This window comes from Camelus bactrianus, chromosome 3 (genome assembly GCF_048773025.1).
Source record: "Camelus bactrianus isolate YW-2024 breed Bactrian camel chromosome 3, ASM4877302v1, whole genome shotgun sequence".
Lineage (NCBI taxonomy): Eukaryota > Metazoa > Chordata > Mammalia > Artiodactyla > Camelidae > Camelus > Camelus bactrianus.
The window spans coordinates 92,886,363-92,914,346 of NC_133541.1; the positions used below are offsets into that span (position 1 = coordinate 92,886,363).

Sequence of the window (27,984 nt, forward strand, 5' to 3'; positions counted from 1 at the left end):
TTCATATGTTAGAGTTTGTTGTCAGAAATAGAGTATTCAATTAATGAAATTAGGCAAATGTAACTAAATCCTTAGAGCTGCCTTAACTTTAATATTTATTCTACTACAAACAACTCCCTAAATCATCCTCCTTATTCCTAACACAGAATAGGTAAATTTGTGTTTCTGACAACCAAAAGAACTAAACATACCCTTGGGAATTTTGCTGCCATCAATCTCTACACTGTTTTTATATGTGGGGGGAACATGACTCCACTGAAAGCTTATAATAAATACACTTGGATTTATTCTTTTTCTTGGAGTATCCTGAATTCTTCTTTTTGAAAAACAATTATTTTTTTAACATTTTTTTTATTCAGTTATAGTCAGTTTACAATGTTGTGTCAATTTCCAGTGTAAAGCACAATTTTTCCGTTATGCATGAACATACATATTCATTATCACATTTTTTTTCACTGTGAACTACCACCAGATTTGTATATATTTCCCTGTGCTATACAGGATAATCTTGTTTATCTATTCTGCATATGCCTGTCAGTATCTACAAATTTTGAACTCCTAATCTGTCCCTTCCCACCATCCACCCCCTTGGCAACCACAAGTTTGTATTCTATGTCTATGAGTCTGTTTCTGTTTTGTATTTATATTTTGTTTGTTTGTTTTTCTTTTTAGATTCCACATATAAGCAATCTCATATGGTATTTTTCTTTCTCTTTCTGGCTTACTTCACTTAGAATGACATTCTCCAGGAACATCCATGTTGCTGCAAATAGTGTTATGTTGTCGGTTTTTATGGCTGAATAGTATTCCATTGTATAAATATACCACTTCTTCTTTATCCAGTCATCTATTGATGGACACTTAGGCTGTTCCCATGTCTTGGCTATTGGAAATAGTGCTGCTATGAACACTGGGGTGCAGGTGTCTTTTTGAAGTAAGGTTCCTTCTGGATATATGCCCAGGAGCAGGATTCCTGGGTCATATGGTAAGTCTATTCCTAGTCTTTTGAGGAATCTCCATACTGTTTTCCACAGCGGCTGCACCAACCTGCATTCCCACCAGCAGTGTAGGAGGGTTCCCTTTTCTCCACAGCCTCTCCAGCATTTGTCATTTGTGGACTTTTGAATGACGGCCATTCTGACTGGTGTGAGGTGATACCTCATTGTAGTTTTGATTTGCATTTCCCTGATAATTAACGATATTGAGCATTTTTTCATGTGCCTATTGATCATTTGTATTTCTTCCTTGGAGAATTGCTTGTTTAGGTCTTCTGCCCATTTTTGGATTGGGTTGTTTGTTTTTTTCTTATCAAGTCATATAAGCTGCTTATATATTCTGGAGATGAAGCCTTTGTCACTTTCATCTTTTGCAAAAATTTTCTCCCATTCCATAGGTTGTCATTTTTGTTTTGTTTATGGTTTCCTTTGGTTTTTTTTTAATCCTCACTTCTTGATTTAACTACTTTTCAGTCTAAAAAGAAGCACCTACCACTACCAAATTAAAGACTTCTGAATAAACAGTTTATGTTTCTTCTGGTATTACAAAAGTTATTTATTTCATCTGCCTCTTTTTCAATATTTGCATGTGAAAACACAACACACGTTAAGTATAATTTCCCTCCACCTTAATGGAAGAATTGACATTTTTACTTCTGTTACTGCGTAACAGAAAATAGCTCCCAATGAGTCTATATCTGGAGTTCTGAGGACTCTAATTTATATTCCATTCAGGCAACAAAAGCAAGAAAATCCACAAATATTTCTAAAAAGATACATTAAGAAAAAATTGCATCGTATAAACAAAAACAAAAAACCCACCTGTAAGAGTATTTCTACCCAACTCAACACAGCAGAAGCATTTAAAAAAATTACCTAAATATATTTACCTGACCCAAACTTTTATATGTAGAGCTCCATGTGTTGTTATTACCAAAAATACACGTAAATTAAAGATACTGCGTATGAACATTAAGGAAAATCCATGAAATTTCCCCAAATATACTTACAGAAAGATAGCTGTTAGTGTCCACATCATCAGTAATGGTTTGGCGTTCTCCTTTATAGTTAATTTTCCGAAACCTTCTTCGAGATTGTCTGGCAGGAATTTCTCTTTGTAAAATACTATCTTCATTATCTTTGGAATTCTCTACCTGAAACACATGTTCACATTCTTGATTAAACATCCAATTTTTCCATATTACTGACAGTCTATGGAGTCTTAATAGACTCATAAGGAGGCTTCATTTACTTCATGCAAGAAACTGCCTCAAAGAAAACAGTCTGTATAAAACAATGCTCTTGAGTTCAGAAAGATTAAAGGTGATAATATTATAAAGATCTCGAGACCACAGTTTCCTTCCAGGAAACAGTCTCTCTTGCTCACATAAACATATATCCTCTAAGTAACGTCACTTACCAGAAATGATGGCTGTTAACTACACCTACACTTTCAACAATTACAACTTTTGAGTCTAATTACAAGCTGCCAGATTACACACACACTTTAGCAAACAATCATGGTTATGATTTCAGTGAATTGCTAAACAGTGAAACAAAAATGCTCCATGTATTATCCTTTGGTGTCCATTTTAATGTGTGAAAAAAGCCAAAAATACAAAAGGCTGGCATCTTCTAAGCAAGAAGGGAAAACTAACATTTATCAAGGGCTTAAAATAGGCCAGCACGCATATATATTACATTATTTAGTTTCCACAACAGCCTTGTAATCAGGTATTGCTATTTCTAGTTTACAGATGAGCAATGTCAAACCCAAAGAGATCAGTGACTTTCCAGTCTCATAACAGTGATACCTTTAAAGGTGACCCGGAATACAGGCCTGTCTCCAAAGCTTATGTTACTGATACAAGATTACACTGCCAGGGGAGAGGGCTGGAGGGAAGGAAAGAAACAGGAGAGGGTGATTAAAAGGTACAAACTTACAGCCGCAAAATAAAGGAGTTGCGAGTATGAAATGTACAGTGAGGGGAATACAGTCAATAACTATGTAATATTTCTGTATGGTGACAGATGGTAATTAGACTCATCGTGGTGATCATTTTGAAATGTAGAGAAATACCAAATCACTATTTTCGCTAACAGGAACTAACACAGTGTTGTAGGTCAGTTATACTTTAAAAACAAACAAACTCACAGAAAAAGAGGCAAGATTTGTGGTTCCCAAAGGGGGGGTTTAGGAGGAGGGAGAACTGGATGAAGGCAGTCAAAAGGTACAAACTTTCAGTCACAAGAGAAGTAATGTACAGCATGATAAATATAATTAACACTGTTAAATGTTATATATAGGAACTGTTGTATGTTGTAAGTTAAGAGAGTAAATCCTAAGAGTTCTCATCACAAGAAAAGTAATTTTTCCTATTTCTTTAATTTTCTATCTATATGAGATGACAGATGTTCACAAAACTTACATATATCTTGAAGTGATTATCACAGTAAGTCAAATCAGTATGCCTTAAACTTAGAACAGTCCTGTATGTTAATTATACCTCAATAAAGCTGGAAGGGAAAAAAGACTACACTGCCTATTTAACTACAGACTACACCGTAATTTTTAAAAATTACTTTTACAAAGGAATATTGACATGGTCTGAAGTTTTCTTTAAACCAGGTTTCAGTTTTCTCCCTGAACTACTTTTTTTGCTAATGTCACATCTCTCGCTAATATCAGAAATTTCCTAGTCACCCAAGTATGAAATTTCAACATTTCCAACTCCCCTGCTTGTCTTCTAAATCTTATCTTCAGTCATTTCTTAGAATTTGTCAAATCTTTTTTAGAAATCCCTCTCACAGTGCCTTTTCTTTCATTCCCATTACCACCATCCCTTTTTCAAGTCTTATTTACTTAATCCTGAGCCTGCTGCTTCAGATATGTTCCTAACTCTATTCTACACGGTCAGACAAATCACCTAGATAAATCATCATTACGTCAGGTCTCCTGTTCAAAATGCTACAATGGGCTGCTAATGGTTACCAAATAAATTTTAAGCTATTACATTTGATATTCAAAGCCACATACACTCTATCCCCAAAATATTTTTATTGCTTTATCTTATACGTGGAAGCCTGGAAAAACTGCTCCCTTATCCTCCTCCCCCCAAAAAACTCTCTCATCTACAAGCTCTAGTGAGATATGCAAAACCTCCTGATGACTTCTCAGAAAGAGTCTATGTCTAAGCTGTTCTTTTTCAGGTGTGAGAGCTCAAGGGTAAGTAGCAGCTAAATCAGTGTGACTACTCATAGGTGCCTATACATTAGTAACTTATATTCTGCTAAGTAACTTTATTTCCTCAGTATCTGTTACCCTATCTATTCTATCTTCACATGCTAAAACACTACCAATCATTTAAGACACATCTCAATAGTCACCTCTTTCATAATCACAAGAGACATTCCTTGCAACTGGTTTATTACCTGTACGCAACCTAGACTGCCTTCAGGCCTTTGCATACATTTGCATTACTCTCCCTAAAAGCCCATTCTTCCTTTGCTAACATCCTGGCATGCTACACATACCTCATGACCCAGTTCAAACAACCCCACCTCTGCCCTAGGAAGAAACTACTTCTTTTATAGCACTAAGCATATTGGTCATAATTATTAGATAAGCTTACCTCACTATAAACTCCTTAGGACAGGAACTGCATTATACTCATATTCATCTTTGTTCACTTATTCAAAAAGTTTGCCAAAGTGGGCATTACATTAAATTCTTTCTCCCCAAATATGTTAAACTTTGGAAATACAAGCAGGCAGAATAAGTTATTGAGTATTACTCTTATGAAAGACAAAACCCAGAACAGACAGGGGATTAATTTCTGACTCAACAACTACAGAATTTTGTGTAGGTAGCAAATACATGTTTCCTCCTTGAGATTCAATTTCTTCTTCTAAAAAGTGATGGGAGAACCACTGTATTTACTAAATCACTACACTAGATCATGTACCAGAAACTCTAAGTTACATCCCTGAAGGCTCAGAACGACCCTATTATATTGCTAGTCTTTAATAGATGGTACAGTCTCACAAAATTGAAATAACTCACACAAGTGGGTGAGTAAGGATTCAAAGTGTGACTAAAAAGTTCATCTACTTTATACTGCCCTATCCCACAGGTGAACCAGATTATCTACTGTAGGTGAAATTCCAGTATTATATGATTCTCAGAGCTTATAATAGATACCATTTATTGAGCAGAAGCACTGATTTAAACAATAAAGGATTTTCAAAATATAAATAGTAGTAAATTAAATTTAGGAAAGGAGTTTCTAATCCCAAACATTTGGGAAAAACTACTAAATGAACAACAACAACAACAACAAAAAGTAAACAATGTATAAAGGATTAAGTGCCCTTAACAAAGCTCCCTCTGAATAAAACTGAAACATGAAGAAAAAAAAAAAAAACACATTGTAAACACAGTGAAATGGCACAAAGTAAGGAATCCAAATGCAAAGAATAAAGTGAAGGCAAGAATACCAGGAGGTAGGCTAGCAACAAAACCCCTAATCCATCAGATGATTTCTTAACTTTAGAGAAAAGACCTTCCATTTTGATGGCTGTAGGATAAGAGAGAAAGAGAATAAAACAGAAAATCCACCAGAGATGGGGAACCGATAGGAGACTTAACTCATCCTAAAAACCTATACCCTCACTGTAAGGATTGTGAGCAAGGTTTAAACTCATCCAGCAGAAGACAGCAAGAAAAATTGCTTAGCACTGAGAGAATTTTGGGAGTATGGGGTATACACGGAGGAGGTGGGGAGGCGGGAGCAATGGAAGAAAAAAGCTTTTCCCCTGAGAAATAATCTTTTATTCAAGTCTATAATTTTAATTCATAATATCTTAAGTGCAAAAGCCTCTAAAACCTTGTTGCAAGAATGCAACTTTAAACCAAACGTCTAAAGAATTTCCACACCTAAAGTTCAAGACACATGAACTTAAGTACAAAAAATCCCCCCCAAAAACCCCAAAACAAAACCCAAAAAACCCCAACAATAACAAAACCCAATCACAAGCACAAATAAGACATGATGAGCAATAATGGACAAAAAAGACAGCAGAATTATATCTGCAAATATTTCAATATATTGGAAATATCAGAAAATATAACGCTGTAATAAAAAATTTAAAAGAAACTTGAAAATGAGCCAGAGATTATAAATGCAACCAAGCAGGTTAAGAACTGACAAGTATCCAAAATAAAAATCCCCCTCAAGTGCAATCCCTCCTCACTGACAGGCTAGCAAGCAATGAGTAACAAGAAATAACAATCTATATTTCGAAGAGGGATAAGAACATGGGAGATATATCCTGTCTAAAACACAAGGGCAGAAAGAAGGACTAAAACTGAGAGCAGAGCAGGAACACTTAGAAAAATCTTCCCCCAAAACAGTCCGACCCCAAACTACAAAGCAACACTAGAGGAATTTGAAACCCCACTGGTGCAATGAAGATAACCATAACAAAAAAATCCAAACCTGGCTCAACTCTAGCAGAAGAAGAGGTGTGTTCATCTCCAGGCCTAAACGCTATCTACCCTTTGTCCTACACAGAATATCTAGCATTAAATCCAAAATAATGATTCACATAAAAATTTTAAAAGGTTAAAAGAAAAAAAACACTGCCAAGCGACAAAGGAATCAACACAGCAGCCACTGAAAATTAAGAGATGATCCAGATGCTGGAAATATCAGAGAATGTAAATTAACTGTAATTAATATGGTAAAGGATCAGTGGAAAAAGTGGACAATATGAATAGACAGAGAGTTTAAGCAAACACAAAGAAAACATTAGAGTAAAATGAAAATGTTAGAAACAAACACATGGTACTGAAGATGAAGAATGCCTTTGATAAGCTCATCAGTAGACTTCATGCAACTGATTTAAGAATCAATGAGCTTAAACATAGGCCAACAGAAATTATCCAAAATGAGAGAGAAGAGTAAAAAAAGAAAAATGAAGGAATTAAATGGTATATGAAGATGTAACTAAAAATAAAATTAGTGAATTGGGAAATACAGTAAGCAGCACAAAGTGAGGATGAGATGAAAAATAAGAAATCTTAAGAAATACAGAGAATAGGTTGAAAATATTGAACATCTACTTAAACTAAGCTCAAGATGGTGACAGCAGTAGAAAGAGGAACGAAGACAACGTCCAGAGAGAAAATGACTGAGAATTTTTTATTTAAAAAAAAAAAAGCCAACAAATCCAAAGCAGGATAATTAAAAACCGCAACTACAAATTTACACAGAAAACAAAACATAAGACTTTCAGTGCAGCCAGAAGGAAAACACAGATCAGCTAATAAAGGAAGAGCAACTAAATAAATGATTTCTGTATAGCACAGGGAACTATATATTCAGTATCTTATAATAACCTTTAATGAAAAGAATATGAAAACAAATATATGTATGTATATGCATAACTGGAACGTTGTGCTGTACACCAGAAATTGACACACTGTAATTAACTGTACTTCAATTTAAAAAAAATGACTTCTCAAAAACAATGCATGCTAGAAAACAGAATGTACTGACTGCTGAGGGGGAGGAGAGGGAACGATTTTTTTCCTAAAATTGTATTCACAGAAAAACAATCCTTAAGAATAAAGTGAAATAAAGTTATTTTCAGGGAAAAAAAACAGAAATAAACAAGACATCCAGCTTAGATGTTTACCAACAAAACCCCTTTATTAAAGAATGTTTTAAAGGGTATGCCTCACATTTAACACAAATGTTCCTGTAACTAAGGTCTCAATGTAAGAAAGAATTAAAAGCAGGGAGAGTATAGCTCAAGTGGTAGAGTACATGCTTAGTATGCCTGAGGTCTTGGGTTCAATCCTCAATATTGCCTCTAAAAATAAATAAATAAATAAAATAAACCTGATGTCCTCCTCCCCCTTCAATAAAAAGAATTAAAAGCAAAGAAATGCTAAATACATGGTTGAATCTCCACAAATAATGATTGCATAAAACAATACAATAAGGCAAAATTTGTGGGATAAAAAAGTAGAACTAAAATACTGGACAACAGCAATTACATTTGGATACAGTCAACAGTATTAAACTTTTATAAGCTTTGTTACTTATTAACTTCAGTTATTTTTAAGTAGACTTATCAGAAGAGCTGGCCCTAACAGCCGAAACAATCTTGAAAAAGAACATAGCTGGGGGAATCATACTCCCTGACTTCAGACTATACTACAAAGCTGCAGTAATCAAAACAGTATGGTGCTGGCACAACAACAAACACAGAGATCAACAGAACAGGATAGAAATTCCAGAAATAATCTCACACACTTATGGTCAATTAATCTATGACTAAGGAGGCAAGAATATACAATGGAGAAAAGACAGTCTCTTCAATAAGTGGTGCTGGAAAAACTGGACAGCTATATGTAAAAGAATGAAATCAGAACATTCTCAAATACCATGTATAAAAATAAACTCAAAATGGATTAAAGACTTAAATGTAAAACCAGATACTATAAAACTCCTAGAGGAAGACATAAGCAGAACACTCGCAGACACAAATCACAGCAATACATTTTTTAAACCAACTTCTGGAGTAATGGAAATGAAAGCAAAAATAAACAAATGGGATCTAATTAAACTTAAAAGCTTTTGCACAGCTAAGGATACCATCAACAAAATGAAAAGACAACCTACAAAATGGGAGAAAATATTTGCAAATGATGCAGCTGAAAAGGGATTATTTCCAAAATATACAAACAGCTCATACACTTTAATATCAAACACACAAGCAATCCAATCCAAAAATGGTCAGAAGACCTAAACAAGCAATTCTCCAATGAAGACACACAAATGGTCAATAGGCACATGAAGAAATGTTTAGCACTGCTAATTGTCAGAGAAATGCAGATCAAAACTACAATGAGACATCACCCCACACCAGCCAGGATGGCCATCACTGAAAAACCTACAAATGATAGATGCTGGAAAGAGTGTGGAGAAAAGGGAACTCTTCTACACTGTTGGTAGGAGTGTAGATTGGTGCAGCCACTATGGAAGACAGCATGGAGGTTCCTTAAAAAACTGAAAGTAGACAGAACATGTGACCCATCAATTCCACTCCTGGGCCTAAACCCAGAGTAAAAATAAAATTCAAAAAGACACATGCACCCCAATGTTCACAGCAGCACTATTTACAGTAGCCAAGAAAGGGAAACAACCCAAATGTTCATCAACAGATGACTGGATAAAGAAGATGTGGTACATATTTACAGTGGAACACTACCAAGTCATAAACAAGAATAAAATAATGCCATTTGCAGCAACATGGATGACCCTGAAGATCATCATTCTAAGTGTAGTGTTCCAGGATAGAGAAAGAAAAATGCCGTACGACATCACTTATATGTGGAATCTAAAAAATTAAATTAAATTAAAAAAATAAGGACACAAATGAACTACTTATTATTTATAACTTAGATGACTGAATTCTTGAATGTATGTAAGCACAACTGACTGTCCTTTATGATTTGATTACCGCATTCTGTTGATTCCCATTTTGTGGTTGGCTTTATTCCTTTGATAACTATGTAAGTTTAAAAAGCTAAAGCTCTAATCTGTTCTTAGAAACAATGGCAGTACACATATGTACACTTAAAAAAAAGATTTTATATGGGCAACAATTTTCAGTTCTCCTGAATATATACTTAGGAGTGGAACTGACGGGTCATATGGTAATTCTATTTTTAACTGTTTGAAGAACTGTCGAACAGTTCTCCAAAATGGCTGCATCATTTTATATACCTCCAGCAATGTATGAGGACTTTACTTTCTCTACACCCTTGCCACACTGTTACTGTCCACCTATCTTATTATTTCCCTTTTACTATCTGTTGGGAAAAGACAAACTTCCTTGGGCCTCTTGTGCTTCTACATATTTTGCTGGGTTTGTCAAGAAGGCGAAGTCCTAACCACTCATTAACTGGGTCATTTCTCAGAGCTGTGTTTATAGCAAGCAATCTTGAAGGATGAAGTCATGTTTCCTACCAGAAAAAGAGCAGGCCTGCTTACAGCCTTTCATCTTTACAACATTAAGGCTTAAATTGCTCAGCAAGAAAGGTTTAAGGTGAATTTCACACATTTCGATATGTCATCTTCATTCAGTTCAAAATATTTTCTCATTTTTATAATGATTCCATTGTGTGTGTGTGTACGCACACACACATGTGCACATGCGCAAGTGTGTGTATACATACCACATCTTCTTTATCCATTCTTCTGTAAATGAGTATTTAGGCTGTTTCTGTCTTGGCTATTGCAAATAGTGCTGCTATTAACACTAGGGGGTATGTATCTCATTGAACTAGAGTTTTTGTCTTCTTCAGATGTATGCCCAAGAGTGGAATTGCTGGAATATATGGTAACTCTATTTTACATCCATATATTCTAAATGCTCATTATAATTTCTTTTACTGAGGTTTTCTCAGTTATTGCTCAAATGGATAAAATATCCTCTAGTAGATATCTTAAAAAAATAGCTCAAGGGTATATAAATCCCTAAATTCTTATACACTGAAAACTGTTTCTCCACAATTGTGATACGAAAGAGTATGGCTGAATATAAAATCCTTGGTTCATACTTTCTTTCTTTGAGTTTTCTTTTCTTTTTTTTTTTTTTTTAAGTGCTGCTCCACTGTTGCCTTGCTTTGGTTGTCTCAGTGCATTTTTAAATGTTTGAACCAGTGCAATTCTTTCACCTTTGGAAGTTATGTGATGTTTTCACTTGGAAGCATGAGGCTTTTATTATCTTTGAAATCTTACAGTTTTTCTAGGAAATGTCTTAGAGATGATCTTTTTGGGCTAATTTCGCCAGGATTCAGTGGAGTCTTTTAATGTGCAGATGCAAATCATTTACAATTTCTGAAGGACTTTCTTCGAATATAGCTTTAAATATTAGTTCTTTTTCACTGATTTTTCTTTCTTGGGACCCTAGAATTATGAATACAATTTCTCTGTTGCCTGTCTTTAATTTCCACTATTTTCTCTGACACTTTTTTCCAGCTTTGAGACTGACATACAACACTGTGTAAGTTTAAAGTGTACCACAGTATTGATATATTTACATATTACAAAATGATTACCACCCACGACTTTAGCTAACACCTCCATCACATCACAATAATTATCACCTCATTTTTTTGTAGTGAGGTTTAAGACCTCCTCTCTTAGCAACTTTCAAGTAAGTAACACAGAATCTCTGAGGCTTTTACTTCATTATTTGTGTCACTTTCATTCACTTGATTCTTCTCCTGCCTCTCTTCAATGCATCTTATTAAATTTTCATTTGAGTCTATTCTCCCTAGGGCACCTTATAATTTGTTTCTAAATAATTTTTTTGTTTTCCACTTCTTTACTAAGTTCATATTCTTTTTACTCTTTTTTTTTTTATCATTTTCTTTTCTTGGGTTTTTGAATTTCTGCTTCTACACTTTCCTTTTTTATTATCTTCAATTGCTTGATTGAGAATGTTTAATTCAGTCTGGATGTGACCACAGTTTTCATCTACATGGTTGTTTTTCTGGGGTGAGGAGGAATCAGTTGACATGTAGTAATTCTCATTTTCTTATATTTTATAATAGCTATATATGGATTTATCAAGCCTCCCTTTTTACCATTTTGTGGTATTAGGATGTCTTACAAGATTCCCAGTTTACAGCACTTCTTTTGTCAAATACTTTGAAGTCCAGATATTTTAGAATACTTTTTTTTGTTTTGCTAGTGGGAGAAGGGGTTTTAAGACTCTGATTCTGTATTCATTTTGTCTTGCAGGAAACTAAAACTTAACCATGTGCTTCTTCTTCACGACTTAAAGGCCAAAAGGAGATTGTTTCTCTTTTAACTTTTGTCTTAACCCTGAAGCTATGTCTTTGGAAGACTATTTCTGCAAATAGCTCGTAATTTTAAATAACTTCTCTGTAGTCCCTGTTCTGATCTACCATACATACACAGACACACATATTTAATTTTAAACTTAGTGTGAAGTTAGTGTTTCTGGCAGTGCAGGTCAACCTTAGGTCTATTTGCTACCTTTCTTTTTCTGTATTTTCTATGGATCTGTTTGGTTGGCCTTTGGTCACCACAAAACCTTGCTGAAGGCTGGGAGTAGAGATGGCGTATGAGAGAGAACATGCTGGGAACTGGTTTCTTTCTTTTTATTTACAATTATTTTCAAGTTTGAGCATCCACTGTCTTCAAGTTATGCTGCGAGCATAGTTTGTGTATAGATTTCATATACTCTCTTTGTAGTTTTGCACTGTTTTTAGGGGCAAGATTGGGAGACAGGTAGTTAAGTGGTTATCGTTGTCTCCAGCTGCCCAGAAAAAGTGAGATTTAAAAGTTTAATTAAACAATGAACTTATAAAACTGTATTAAGTGATACAGGTTTTAAAAGTTCAATAATCTTGTCATGCGGAAGGTCTTTCTAATAAGCATGACCCCAAACCAAAACATCCTAAGAGGAAAAAAAAAAAACCAATAGATTAAAAAAAATTATTACTGACACAAAATTCACTTTACATATAAAATGAAAAAATAGTAAACAGCTTCTTATGAACAAAAGGGCTCATTTACCCAGTAATAAAAAGTTCTCTCTTATAAACAAAAGGGCTCATTTATCTAGTAATAAAAAGTTCTAATGAACAAATAAAGAATAATCTAAGCGGAAAAATTGGCAAGAGATATAAATAATAAGAAAAATAAATTCCTCATAAAGCATATGAGAATATGCACATTTAAAACAAGATTTCCTTAAAACATGTCAGAGTAAGATGATTAACCTAACTGGTTATCAGGAAGGTATTCAGAAACAGGCATTCCCAATCACCAGTGCAGTTACTCAAATTAGTATAAATACATACAAAGTAAAACCAATTGACAGAACTTACCAAAATAGTAAACATATTACTTATAAATATAAGTATACTTTGATCAAGCATTTTTATGAATTCTGAATTATTTTACCTAAAAAATACACTGAGGTATCCAAGATCTGTACTGATACGAAAATGTTCAGTACAATTTTGTAGTTCAAAGGATACAGTAATAATGAAAAACTACAAAAAAAAAAAATTAAGAATCATCAATATGGTGGAATGAAAATAAAATCCTTCAGAAATTTCAAGTAAAAATCTTAAGTTATTTGGATTATTTTCTCCTGTAACTCATAAAGCGTTTTTAAGTATGCTAATCATCAATACAATAGTTTTGGAATTAAAAGATTACCAATCATAAATACATATACTTGACGTGGATTTTTTGTGTGTGATTTAAAATTTTTTATATACACATATTCTCCTTTTTGAAACATTTGGGTATAAATTGAAGAGATAGTAATTCCTGACTCTAAAATATGCCAACATGTACTTCCTAAAGACAAAGACTTTGTCTTACATAAATACCAGTACAATGATCAAAATCAGAAATTTCCGTATTAGCTAATCCATAGTCTATGTTCAAATTTTATCAATTATGCCAACATCATCATTTATAGCTATGCTCTTCTCCTGCCTCCAAAATTTAATGCAATATCAAGCATTATATTTAGTTATAACTCTTTTTCTCCTGTAATATGGAACAGTTCCACAGTGTTTCTGTGATGTCTCTTGACTTTGGGATATCTAAAGATAGGCCAGTCAATGTGTAGAATGTCTTCTATTTGGCTTGTCATTTCTTAATGATTAGTTTCAGGCATTCATTTCTGGCAGGAATATATCTCAGAGATGATGTTTTGTGCTCCTCAGTACATCATATCTGGAGTACTATGATATCAGTTTGTGCCTATATTGACGGTGGTAGCCATGATTTTTGTTATAGTCGTATCCACTATGTTTCCCATCAGAAATTTGGTAATCTTTCCCTTCATAAGTGATTTGTGGGGATATACCATGGGACTATGTAAGCATTCTGTTTCTCAGTAAACATTAGTCACAAGTTTAAGCATTCATTAGTTATCTTCTAACTTAATCACTCCTTCTGGACTTCAGAGTTGACATGTGGCTGTCAGGAAGAACTTTCCCTTTTCATTCATTCATATTACTAGGACTTATAAATTCTTATCTTATACAGGAGGGGTATCATCAGTTCCTAAACATTTTTATTTGGAGTCTCAAATTGTCCCAGACTTGGCCAATGGGAGTCTCTTCAACCTGGCTCCTCTGTCCCTCTGCAAGGTCCCTATAATTCTCTGAATATTTCCTTACTTTTTAAGGTGAGTGATGGAAATGTTTTATATTTTGATAGAGAGGTATGTTACAAGGAGCATACATTTATAAAATATCAACAAATTGTACATTTAAAATATGGCTAATACAGTAAATATCAACTTAAGTGTATTTTACTACAATATAACAAAACAAACAAACAAAAAAAACAACGTACATCTGACCCTCGAAGAAGGTCGGGGCTTAATCCACATATAACTTATAGTCCACCCCTCGCATCCATGGTTCAACCAACCACAGACTGTGTAGTACTGTAGTATTTGCTACTGAAAAATATCTGCATATAAGTGGACTAAGCAGTTCAAACCTATGTTGTTCAAGGGTATATGAGAACACTGCAGTAAAAGCACTATTCTTTGCCCATGAAGTATGAGAAATATAAAATACTTCAACTAATAAATAAATGAGAAAACAGTATTGCCCGAGACAGTTTTCTTGCCATGTCCCTCAATGCATTTATTTAAAAACGAGTTCTGAGGCCTGAAGAGATATGCCATGTGTACCAACACTTAATGATAAAACAATGCAAACACTGAACAAACTTGAATTCAAGCAACATTTACCAAATACTTACTATGAAGGGAGCGCTACGTAATATTACAGAAGACACAAATAGAGTAAGACATAGTCTTTGCCTTTTAGGAGCTTAAAATCCACTTGTTTACATGAAATTTAGGATACAGAGTTCATGATAACATACATGACCCAGTTCAGGGAAAAGAAAACAGTAAGTACTTTTTTTTCCTGCCCAAAGAAGATGTCAACCTGACTTTGACATCATGCAAGGAAAAGTGGTTGTTTTAAGTCCCGATATTAAAATACTTCATTAAGAATTTCATCTTACTTCTCAACAGTTTAAATCTAATCATACATGAGATGCTATCAGGACAAAGAATCCATTGAGTATCCGGTATTTCCAAGTACAGTCATTTGAGACCAAGGTAAAAAGGGAGTGTGTTCTGGATTCTTCTGGTGCTACGGAAAAAAAAAAGAAGTCCTATTTTCTAAAGTTATATCAACCACCTAGCTTTCTTAGAAATAAGTAAAGAATTATTCCTTAAACATACTCTTAAAGTAAAATTATTCAGAACTAAACCATTTCTTAGTTGGATATAATTGTGTCTCTTTTTTTCATTTCTCTCCCTCAAGTACAGGGCATGGAATATGAATGATCTAAGATTATTAACTAATTTGAATAGGAAAATCAGAGTTTTCTTTCAAAATTCTTATTTAAAATTTCTGGTAGAAACAGTAAAAGAAATTACTAAATTTGCAACATTTTATATATAACTACATCGTGTTTCAAATTCTCTAAAGCATCAGAAAAAAATTTAAAGTAGAAGAAAATACATTAAACTTGATATACGGTTTGATGCTACTTAGTTAAGTATTTAAAAAGTCATAGTAATGGAACCTCCTTGAATGTTTAAAAGCCTACTAAGTTTAAAGTTGAAACTAAAGCATATCAAAAAACAATTCAGCATTCTTTAAAGTTCTTACCACAATCATTTCTGAAGGCTCTAATACAAGACAATCACATCCTCTTTTTCCTCCAAACTGCTTACCAAAACTATAAAAACAGAAAAATAATTTCTTTAGCACAGGTTATAAATAAAATACATCAACGTACGAAAAAAAAATGAACCCCCAAAATCTAGATGTTAACCAAGAAATTCTGATCCTATCACTTACATTAATAAGATTTTCTTAAAACAACAGTTTTCCTTTTACTTGCCCAGATATAAGTGGTTTCAATACAGCTGTATGACAATTATTTTTCAAATTCTGCCTTTAACCAGTCTCTAAAATTGATTATAAAAGATATCTGCCCAACCTCAAATTTTGAACATCTATCAATATGTGTTGAATTAAAGTAAAATCACACCTAATAAAGAGTGAAGCCACAATTATGGAATATTTTATAAAAGTAAATATTCTGAAAGTGGTATTAGATAACAGGTATTTTTTAAAACTTAAAAAATATTTACATTTGAATATATTTTTAAACTGCAGTAAAATACAGAAGTGATTTGTTTTGTAAAAATAGTGTTGGAGCCATTCACTAGCTCTTTGGAAAAAACTAAAACTGCAGCAGTACCAAAGGAAAATTTGAACATTTTTATGTCATCCAGGAGAAAGATCTCTGAGCAAATCAAAAAAGAAAGCACTTTTTCATGTAGGAAAACAATGATGTTCTCATTTTGAAAGATAAAATGGATTTTTAAAAAGGTGGGGGAACAGAAAAATACTTAATTTTATTAGAGACAAAAGATTAACATACTTAATATGCACAGTGCACATGAAAAATTATGAATGCAATCTAAAATGTTACAAAATGAAAATTAAGTACCATGGCCAATTATAAAATACACAAATAAAGTATTATTACAAAAATAATCAAATATAAAAACCCCAATATTGCCAGCAAAATATAAAATACGAAAAAATAAACTAAATAAAGAAATAAGAAACTCATTTATAAAAGACAACAATACAATTTTATTGACAGGTTCTTTATAAAAGAAGCGACATAGCACACACTTTCATGAAAAAGCTCAATATTATAAAAAAGTCAATTATTTATAAAGTATAAGGTTATAGTAAAATCCTACTCAGAATCCAACAAAATTACTTCTAAACATAACAAAAAAATCACTTCCATTTTTTCTTAAGCAGGAGACTATTTTTTGGTTTTATTTCTCTAAAGAAATTCTTACCTCTTCTAATACACAGAACAATTAAAAGGAAACTTGTGAAAGTTTGCTTTCACTCAAGATGAAATAACTAGGACTAGATTTAATCTCCTACCTGAAAGAACTGAAAAATCACACAACACATATTAAACAGCAGTTTCAAGACACTGGAAAGCAAGCAACACAGTGATGTGATCCCTAAGAGGTGGAACCAAAAAACTAAGATGATCGCTACAATATCTCAATTTTACTACCTACAGGCAATCTCTAAGCCGCAATGCAAGAAAAGAGAAGCCTAAGAGACCCGGCAAATCTCAACTGAAGAGACAGAAGTTTTGGGGTATGGGTGATGGGGGAGAGATCTTTAAAATTTATAGGGCAGGTTATGTGAAAGAAGAGAGCAGCAGAGTGAGAGGAAGAGAGACAGAGAAACAGGAATGTGCATGAGAGCGCATGCATGAGTGCACATATGTGCTCTGGTGATCTTCGGGTGAACACTATGAACACAAGAGAAAAAACCAACTACAAGCCAGAGTGGAAAGACCATGTTAGACACAGAACACTGGGAGGGATTTTCAGATACATATTTCACTTGTAATGTGATAAATTAGCCCTACACTAAGGAAGTGCTGGACTTGCTTAAACAAATATTAAAAACTCAAGTGAATAAACAGATTCCAATAAGCTAATATGCATGTCAGAAGAAAGCCTAAGGGTACACTAAAGACATACAACGAAAGCTGGATCCCAGCAACATAAAAGTTGCATGTCTTGAACCCCAATGTACACAGAAGCATCACATACAATAGCCAAGACATGGAAGCAACCTAAATGTCCATCGACATGTGACTGGATAAAGAAGCTATGGTATATTTATATAATGGAATACTATTCAGCCATAAAAAATCATTTGCAGCAACACAAAGGGATGTGGAGAATGTCACTGTAAATGAAGTAAGCCATAAACAGAAAGAAAACTACCATATGATATCATTCATATGTGGAATCTAAAGAAGAAAAAAGAATATACTAATGAACTTGTGTACAAAAGAGAAAAAGATTAGGAGACACAGTGAACAATCTTAGTTTTAGAGGAAAGGGGATGGGGAAGATATAAATCTGGGAGTATGAGATTTGCAAATATTAACTACTATACACAAAAATAGATTAAAAAACAAATTTCTTCTGTATGGTATACAGAACTATATTCAATATCTTGTAATAACCTCTAATGAAAAAGAACATGAAAACAACTATAAGTATATATATGTTTGACTGGAACATTATGTTGTATACCAGAAACTGACATGTTGTAACTGACTATAATTTACTAAAAAACCAAACCAAACAAGAAACCAAAAAACTATACAGAGATACATAAATAAATAAATAAATAAATAAATAAATAAATAAATAAATAAATAAATAAAAGTTCCATGTCCAATGTCCAGTAAAACAAAAACAAAAAACAAGTATGCAAAAAGCTAAATAACGATCCAGAACCAAGGGAAAAACCAATGAATAAGAACAGACCAAGAACTGTCAACAGTAAAGGAATCAACAGACGAACACAGAAACAGCCATATGCTCTGTATGTTCAAGAAAGTAGAGATAAATATGAACATAATAGAGAAACAGAAGCTATTAAAAAAAACTAAAGACCTAGTGGGGGTCTCCCCCTCTCCAATGGAGAGGGAAACTGAAAGGCTCGGATCTGTACAGAATAGCCCTTGACCAACAGAACTAAGTTAAATGGGCACAGAGGGTCTCCGCAATTTCCAGCCCTAGAGGCAAAGCAGCAGGAGTGGGACAAGACACGCTGCCCGAGGGCAGAGGACTGGGGCAGGCTGCAAAGAGGAAACCCCAAGGGGAATGCAGGGTGCTGTGAGCCAAGGCTGGGAGGGCATACAGAACAGAACAACCTGGGTCCTCCATAAAATATGGGGAAAGAAAAAAAAAAAAAAAGCAACAGGGCTGGTGTGCCCTGAGGGGAAGGGTGCCATAGCATCTATCTCCAGAAACCCCAGAAAAAAGTTCTCAGAAGAGATGCGGGGCTCAGCCACAGCCACCATATCCACCAGTGTTTAGCATCCAGGCGGGGGCCGGGCAGAAACCTGAACCCATACCTAGGGGCTTAGCAGCCTCAAAGGCGAGACTTGTTTACAGCCCCAAACAGATAGGTTCGTTCTGCCCTGGTGCCTCTGAGAACTTGTGCTTCTAAGACAAAGGAACAAGGAGCTGAGTTCTGGCACAGGCAGGAGCTGTTCCGCCATCTTCCTCAAGCCTGCCTATGGAGCGCAGACCCGAGGTGCAGCAAGGAGCTGCACAGAGCAGGGGAGCAACCAGAGCCAGAAGGGGGGGTGACCTGCCCACCTACCAAGCAGGAGTGCAGCACCTGACTGCAGTGTTGGAAGGGGGCACGATCTGCTTGCCAACCGGCATTGGGAGCAGCACAGACGAGGGGCGCCACCAGAGGGCCTCTGGAAGCAGTGAGCTAAGTTCACACAGCAGGGAAAGGACAGGAGCCACAACAACCACAAAACAAAAAGGAGGTCCCATTCAATAACAAGGGCAGGCTCTGACTATCAGGTCAATGGCCACACTCCTAACCAAAGTAAAATAAGACGTGACAACCAGCCATACTTAAGAAAGACCTCTCGAGAAAATCATTAAGAGTGCAGAGTCTCCACAGGAGCACATCCACTTTTTTCCTTCATTTTTTCTCTGTTCTATTTTCTTTTACTTTTTAAAATTTTTACTTTTTAAACAATTCTACATGTCTCTATGTTTAATCCCTTTAAAATTTGCCTTTTAAGATATTTTCATTATTTATTAAAATTCACCTCAATTTCATTTTTATTTGTCTTGGTTTTGTTCTCCTCTTATTGATTATACTCAGTTTTCAAATATTTTTCTTTCTTTTTTCCTCTTTTAAGGTTATTAAAATACATCTAAACTTGACTTTTATTTTGCTTCAACTTGTTCTTCTGTTACTGATTATACCCTGTTTTCAAATCTTTTTTTCTCTAATTTAAAATTCTCTCTTTTTTTTTAGTTTTATTTCCACTACACTTTACATAGATAAATAAATAAACTCCTTAAGGACCACAGTAGATAACTGATATTCCGTAAGACACAGGGCCAGAGAGATATGCGCAAGATGAAGAAGCAGAGGAACCACTCCCAAGTAAAGAACAAGAGAAATCCCCTGGAAGAACGATCAATGAAACAGACATCGATAGTCTACTAGATCAAGATTTCAAAAAAGGAGTGATCAAAGTACTGAAGGAACTAAAAGAGATTCTGTTTAGAGACAGGTGTCAAAAACGAGATTTAAGCTACAAAGAGGAGCCAATTAAAATTGGAAAACTCATTTGCTGAGATGAGAGCTGACCTAAAGGCTGTACAAACCAAGCTAGATAATGCAGAGGAATGAATAAGTGACCTAGGAGACAGAACAGCACAAAGCACCCAATCAGAACAGTGGAGAGATAAACAAATAAAAAACAATGAAAACAATACAAGGGACCTATGGGATAATATAAAGCATGCCAATCTATGCATAATAGGGGTTCCAGAAGGCGAAGAAAAAGTAAAGGGAATTGAAAAGGTATTTGAAGAAATCATGACTGAAAACTTCCCAAACCTAAAGAAGGAATCAGATATCCAAACACAGGAAGAACCCAAACAGACCCACACCAAGACATATTATAATCAGGATGGCCACGATTAAGGAGAAAGAAATGTTCCTAGAGGCAGCAAGAGAAAAACAAAGAGTGAGTTACGATGGAATCCCCATAAGGCTCTCAGCTGATTTCTCTACACAAACATTACAGGCCAGAAGGGAGTGGCAAGATATATTCAAAGTCCTGAATGAAAAAAAGATGCAGCCTAGGATACTCTATCCAGCAAGGCTATCCTTTAGAATAGAAGGAGAGAGAAAGAATTTCACAGACAAGCAAGAACTAAGAGTTTAGCAACACTAAACCTATGCTAAAAGAAATACTGACAGGTCTACTCTAAATAGAAAAGAAGCAGGATGCTACAAAAATGAGAAATCATAACTGGAAAGGTGATAACTACCATGAATTCCAAATAGAATAAACACAAAATTGTAAAAGAAGACATCTAAATCATTAAAGAGTGGGACAGGGAAGCAAGGAAAGCCACTGTGGAAAACAGTATGGAGATTCCTCAAGAGTAGGAACAGACTTACCATGTGACCCAGGAATCCCGCTCCTGGGCATATATCCAGAAGGAACCCTACTACAAAATGACACCTGCACCCCAATGTTCATAGCAGCACTATTTACAATAGCCAAGACATGGAAACAGCCTAAATGTCCATCAATTGATGACTGGATAAAGAAGAAGTGGTATATTTATACACTGGAATACTATTCAGCCACAGAAACTGACAACATAACGCCATTTGCAGCAATGTGGATGTTCCTGGAGAATGTCATTCTAAGTGAAGTAAGCCAGCAAGAGAAAGAAAAAATCTAAAAAAAAAAAAAAAAAAAAAAAAAAAGAAAAAGAAAAAAAAGAACATAAATACAAAACAGAAACAGACTCACAGACATAGAATACAAACTTGTAGTTGCCAAGGGGGCAGAGGGTGGAAAGGGATAGACTGGGATTTTAAAATCTAGAATAGATAAACAAGATTATACTGTATAGCACAGGGAAATATATACAAGATCTCGTGGTAGCTCACAGCAAAAAAAAAAAATGTGACAATGAATATATGTATGTTCATGTATGACTGAAAAATTGTGCTCTACACTGGAATTTGATGCAACATTGTAAGATCATTATTACTCAATAAAAAATGTTAAAAAAAAAAAAAAAAGACCCAGACTGCCAAAGCAATACTGAAGAAAAAAGAATGAAGCTGGAGGAATAATCCTCCCAGACTTCAGAGAATACTACAGAGCTACAGTAATCAAAACAGCGTGGTGTTGGTAAGAGAACAGACATATGGAGCAATGGAACAGAATAGAGAGCCCAGAAATAAACCTACACACCTATGGTCAATTAATCTTCAACAAAGGAGGCAAGAATATACAATGGAGAAAAAACAGTCTCTTTAGAAAATGATATTGGAAAAACTGGACAGCTGCATGTAAAACAATAAAGTTAGAATACTCCCTCACACCATACAGAAAAATAAACTCAAAATCCAAAAATGGGCAGAAGACCTAAACAAGAAATTCTCCAATAAAGACATACAAATGGCCAACAGGCACATGAAAAAATGCTGAATATCACTAATTATAAGAGAAATGCAAATCAAAACTACAATGAGGTATCATCTCACACCAGTCAGAATGGCCATCATTCAAAAGTCCACAAATAATAAATGCTGGAGAGGAAGTAGAGAAAAGGGAACTCTCCTACACTGCTGGTGGGAATGTAGTTTGGTGCAGTCATTATGGAAAACAGTATGGAGATTCCTCCAAAGACTAAAAATAGACTTACCATATGATCCAGCAATCCCACACCTGGGCATATATCCAGAGGGAACTCTAATTTGAAAAGACAAATGCACCCCAATGTTCACAGCAACACTATTTTCAATAGCAAGACATGGAAACAACCTAAATGTCCATTGACAGATGACTGGATAAAGAAGAAGTGGTATATTTATACAATGGACTACTACTCAGTCATAAAAAATAATAAAATAATGTCATTGGCAGCAACATGGATGGACCCAGAGATTATCACTCTAAGTGAAGTAAGCCAGAAAGAGAAAGAAATATATGATATTGCTTATATGTTGAATCTAAAAAAAGACAAATGAACTTATTTACAAAACAGAGACAGACTCACAGACATGGAAAACAAACTTATGGTTACTGAGGGAGGGGGAAAGGGGTAAGTATAGATAAACTGGGAATTCGAGATTTGCAGATAATACTATATATATAAAATACATAAACAAGTTTATACTGTATAGCACAGGGAACTATATTCAGTATCTTGTAGTAATCTATAATAAAAAAAGAATATGAAAATGAATATATGTATGTATATGTATGACTGAACTATTATGCTGTAGTCTAGAAATTGACAGAATATTGTAAACTGACTATACTTCAATTAAAAAAAAAGACAGTATGGCATGAGATTAACTTACAGATTAATGAAACAGGACACAGAACAAAATCTGACCCATACAGATATGTTCAACTGACTTTTGACAAAAGTGCCCAGGGAATTCAGTGCGGGGGGGGGGGGATATTCTTTTCTATATAGTTATGAAACAACCAGGTATCCATACAGGAAAAGAAAGTAAGATCTTAGTGTAATGAACAAAAATTAATTCAAAATGGATCAGAGATATAAATTAAAAAAAGAAAAGAAAATTCTCACAGCAACAGAATTATTATACATGTCCTAGATAAGGGTTAGGAAGTTTCCTTCCATATATCTAGTATTTTTAAATTTTTATCATGAACAGGTTTTGCATTTTTGTCAACATTTTTCTCTGTGTTTACTGAAAGGACCATGTGTTTTTTGCCCTTTCTCTTACTAATACAGTATACTCCATTAACCAACTTATGGATGGTAAACCTCTTTGCTTTCCTATGATAAACCCAACTTGCTCACATGTCTAATACTGTCAATATACTCCTGGGTTTGGTTTGCTGTTATTTTCTTAATAATTTTTGCACGTAAGTTCATGAGATAACAATCTGTAGTCTTACTGTGATGTTTCTGTCTGGGTAATAATACTAGATTACCAGAGTAATACTATATTCATAAAAGAGGATGAAAACATTCCCTCTTATGTCTTCCAGAAGAGTTTGCATAGGATATGTAGTAATGCTTCATTAAATTTAAACATTTAGCAGTAAAGCCATCTGGGCCTAGGCATTTCTTTGGGGAAATACATATAATTATTATTTACTTTTTATAAGTCTGTTTAAAGTTTCTATTTCTTTTTGAGTGTATTTACAGTTATGTATGTCTTTTTAAGACTTGTCCAATTTTTGTTAAAAACTGCCTTATAAAGTTCTCTATTTATACTTTTAGGATAGTTACACCCTCTCTTTCATGACTGATTTTGATAGTTTCTGTCTTCTCTTTTATAAATGGTCATTCTAAATCAAGGTTTAACAATTTTGTTGATCTTTTCAAAGAACTTTTCATTTCACTGATTTTCCTCTATTGTTTTTCTGTTTTTTATTTCATTGATTTCCACTCAAGTTTTATTTCTGTTTGCTTTTAGTTTACTTTGTTATTCTTATTCTTAAGATGGAAATTTAGTATGAATGGAGGTCATTCTTTTCTCAAAAATGTGCTATAAATTTCCCTCTAAGGTCCTTCAGTTGAATCCCATCAATTATGATGTATGTTCATTTTCATTAATTACAGAATTTTTTTTATTATTTTACTTTTTTATTGATGTACAGTTATAATGTGCAAAATATTTTCTAATTTCTGTTGTGACTCTTCCTTAATCTATAGGTCACTTACAAAAGTTTTGTTTAAATTCCCACATTTTGCTCTAGTATTTATATTTCACTTCCAATATCCTCAGAGGACAAACTGTATGACTTCAGCCCTTTTTAATTCGTTGAGAGTTGTTTTATGGCCTAGAATATGCTCTATCTTGGAGAACAATGTTTTGAATCTGAAAAACATTACGTATCAGATCAAAGTGGTTGACAGTACTTTTTTTTTAAGTACAGTCAATTATAATCTGTCAATTTCTGTTGCACAGCATAATGTCCCAGTCATGCATATACATACATATATTCATTTTCATTTTTTCACTAAAAGTTACTACAAGATATTGAACAGAGTTCCCTGTGCTACACAGAGGAAACTTTTTTTAAATCTGTTTTTATTTACAGTGGCTAACATCTGTAAATCTGAAACTCCCAGATTTATCCCTTCCCATCTCCTTTCCCCGGTAACCATAAGATTGTTTACTACGTCTGCAGGTCTGTTTCTGTTTTGTAGGTGAAGTCATAGAGTTCTTTATAAAAATTTTGAGATTCCACACATGAGTGGTACCATATGGTATTTTTCTCTTTCTGGCTTACTTAGAATGATGATCTCCAGGTCCATCCATGTTGCTGCAAATGGCATTATTTTATTCTTTTTTATGGGTGAGTAGTATTCCACTGTACAAATACACCACAACTTCTTTATCCAGTCATCTGTCAATGGACATTTGGGTTGTTTCTATGTCTTGGCTATTGTATATAGTACTGCTATGAACACTGGGGTGCAGGAATCTTTTCAAATTAAGAGTTCCCTCCGGATATATACCCAGAAGTGAGATTGCTGGATCATATTGTAGGTCTATTTTTAGGTTTTTGAGGTATATCCATACTGTTCTTCATAATGGCTGCACCAAACTACATTCCAACCAGCAGTGTAGGAGGGTTCCCTTTTCTCCACATTCGCTCCAGTGTTTATCACTGATGGACTTTTGAATGATGGCCATTCTGACTGGTGCGAGGTGATACCTCATAGTAGTTCTGATTTGTGTTTCTCTGATAATTAGTGATATAACAGTACTTTTAAAGCTTAGTCTTAAGCAATTTTTCAGTCTAGTGGTTCTACTGATTATTCAGAGTAGAATTTTGAAATCTCCAGCCATAACTGTTAAATTTCTATTGATCCTTTCTATTGTCAGTATTTATCTCTTGTACTTTGGAACTCTGTATTTACATGTACACAGAGTAAAACTGTTGTGTTTGTAATATATTGATCCCTCTAGTAATATTTCCTATCTTACAGTCTATTTCCATGGATACTGATATAATCATTCCTGTTCTCTTATAAATACAATTTGCCTAGTATGTCCCCTTATATCCCTTTACTTTCAGTGTATTTGTGCTGTGAAGCTAAAATATCTCCTGTAGACAGCATACAACTGGATCTCTGACTGTTATGGATCTGATCATCTGTCTTTGATGGGTATGTCTAAACCACGCACATGTAATGAAATTACTGATGTGACTGCAAAATGTTGTCTGCCATTTTACTATTTATTTTGTAAATGTCTCATGTATTTTGTTCCTTTTTCTCCTTCATTGCCATCATTTCTGTTTAACAAATATTTTTAGTGTACCATTTTAATTCCTTGGATGGTTTTTAAAAGCTGTCTTTTGTTATATTCTTCATGATTTAACTATAGACTACAATATGGATCATGAATAACACAAAGCTGTCCACTCTCACCGCTTTCAACCAATACTGTACTAGAGATTCTAGTTAGGGTAATTAGGCAAGAAAAGAAATCAAAGGCACACAGAATTTTAAGGAAAGAATAAAACTGTCTCTACCAAAAATGACTAATCCTGTATGGAGAAAACTGTAAGTACCTACCAACTTAACTACTAGAACTTAGAGTATATCAAGGTCACAGGATATAACATCAATATATAAAAACCAATTGTATTTGTCTATACTTGCAATCAATAAAATAAAAATGAAATTAAGAAAACAATGCCATTTAGGGAAGCATCAAAAAGAAAAAAATTCAGAAGCAATTTAACAAAAGTCTAAGACTTATACAATAAAAACACAAAATATTACTGAGTGAAATTAAAGATGATATAAATATATGTAGAAACAATCCATGTTTATGGACCGGAAAATGTAGTACTGTTAAGACTGCAAGTCTCCCCAAATTAATCTACAGATTCCAAATATTCCTAGGCTTCCAGTTTCTGATTAGGCATTCAAGAAATTTGGAAATTACCACTCTGTTCTAATAAGTAAAAAGTTGAACAAACTGAAAAATCAGTAACTTTTCTTAGATCCCTAAGAGGAGTGTGGTAACAAGGGCAAATCATTGTCCCCAGATTGGAAAGAATGACAAATACAGAAAATCAAAACTTAGAGCAGCAATCTCAGAGGAAACTAGTGCCAGGGTAGGGAAAAATTGGAGCATAACTGACAAACTGCTAGAAGCTCAGCATGGACTACTATGAGTTAAAAACTCTAGGAAGACAAAGGCACTGCAGAGACCTCAACTCTTTTTTGAGTTTACTTCCTGAAATCTCTACCAGGTTCTAACAGTGACTAACAAAGCCCCTTCTGCTTCTGGCGCGGGAATGAAAAGGAACCACTCTGAAGCATGCCACCACATTCTTCTTAAGAACGTCTGCCCTGAGGAGAAACTATTCCATCAGAGCCTAACAAACCTGCAGAAAGGGAAACATCTAAGTCAAGTTGGCTCTAGCCTCCTATTTGGAGAAAGCAGCAGTCCTGTCAAACCTACAGGGAGGGAAAAAAACCTAAGAAACATGTAAAATTCACAACCCAAAGGCAAAGGCTCACTAAAAGAATGAAACCTATTAAAAGAACTATAAAATACACTTCCTACCCCAACACCTTACTATCGTATTACTAAAGGTCTATTTACAGCAATTCCTTTTACCCAGGACATCGTGTCTGGCTAGCAAGAAAAAGTTATAAGGCATTCTAAAGGGCATAAAATACAGCTGGAAAAGACAGAGCAAGCACAAGAAACAGACTCAGATGTGGTAGGGATGTATAAAAATAATTACACACAATGACCAAGTGGGATTTAACTCAGATATGCAAGGTTGGTTCAACATTCAAAAATCAATCAAAGTAATCCATCACATCAACAGGCTATAGAAGAAATATCATATAATCATATCAACAGATGCAGAAAAACATCTGACAAAATGTAACCCCTATTCACAATAAAAACTCAGTACACTAGGGAGAGAGGGACTTTCTCAACTTGATAAAGACTATCCATAAAACATCAACAGCTAGTATCACACTTACTGATGAGAAACTCAATGCTTTACCTAGATTAAGAACTAAGGAATGATGTTCACTCTCCACCAAGGCTTTTCAAGATCATACTGGAAGCCTTACCTAATATAATAAAAAAAAAGTATATAAAAGGTAAACAGATTGAGAAGACATAAAACTACCCTTGTTTGTACATGACATGATTGTCTATGCAGAAATCTTGAAATAATTAACCAAGAAAACTCCTGAAAACTAGTAAGCAATT

The 27,984-nt window shown here is 34.4% G+C and overlaps 1 protein-coding gene across 8 annotated transcripts in view; it reads right to left on the minus strand.

The window, feature by feature from the left end:
- RAPGEF6 (Rap guanine nucleotide exchange factor 6) overlaps positions 1–27,984 on the minus strand; it is a 197,873-nt gene that overhangs the window by 127,607 nt on the left and 42,282 nt on the right. For 7 of the 8 annotated variants that reach the window (XR_012505623.1, XM_074360608.1, XM_045507759.2 and 4 more), the window contains 2 exons: positions 15,769–15,838; positions 2,006–2,149 (listed from right to left, as the gene is read on the minus strand). Coding sequence is in view for 7 of the 8 variants with exons in the window: in XM_074360608.1 (XP_074216709.1) it covers positions 2,006–2,149; positions 15,769–15,838 (214 nt within the window). In the remaining variant the exon portion in view is untranslated. The remainder of the gene's footprint in view (positions 1–2,005; positions 2,150–15,768; positions 15,839–27,984) is intronic. The other variant, XM_074360609.1, reaches the window with a different exon arrangement.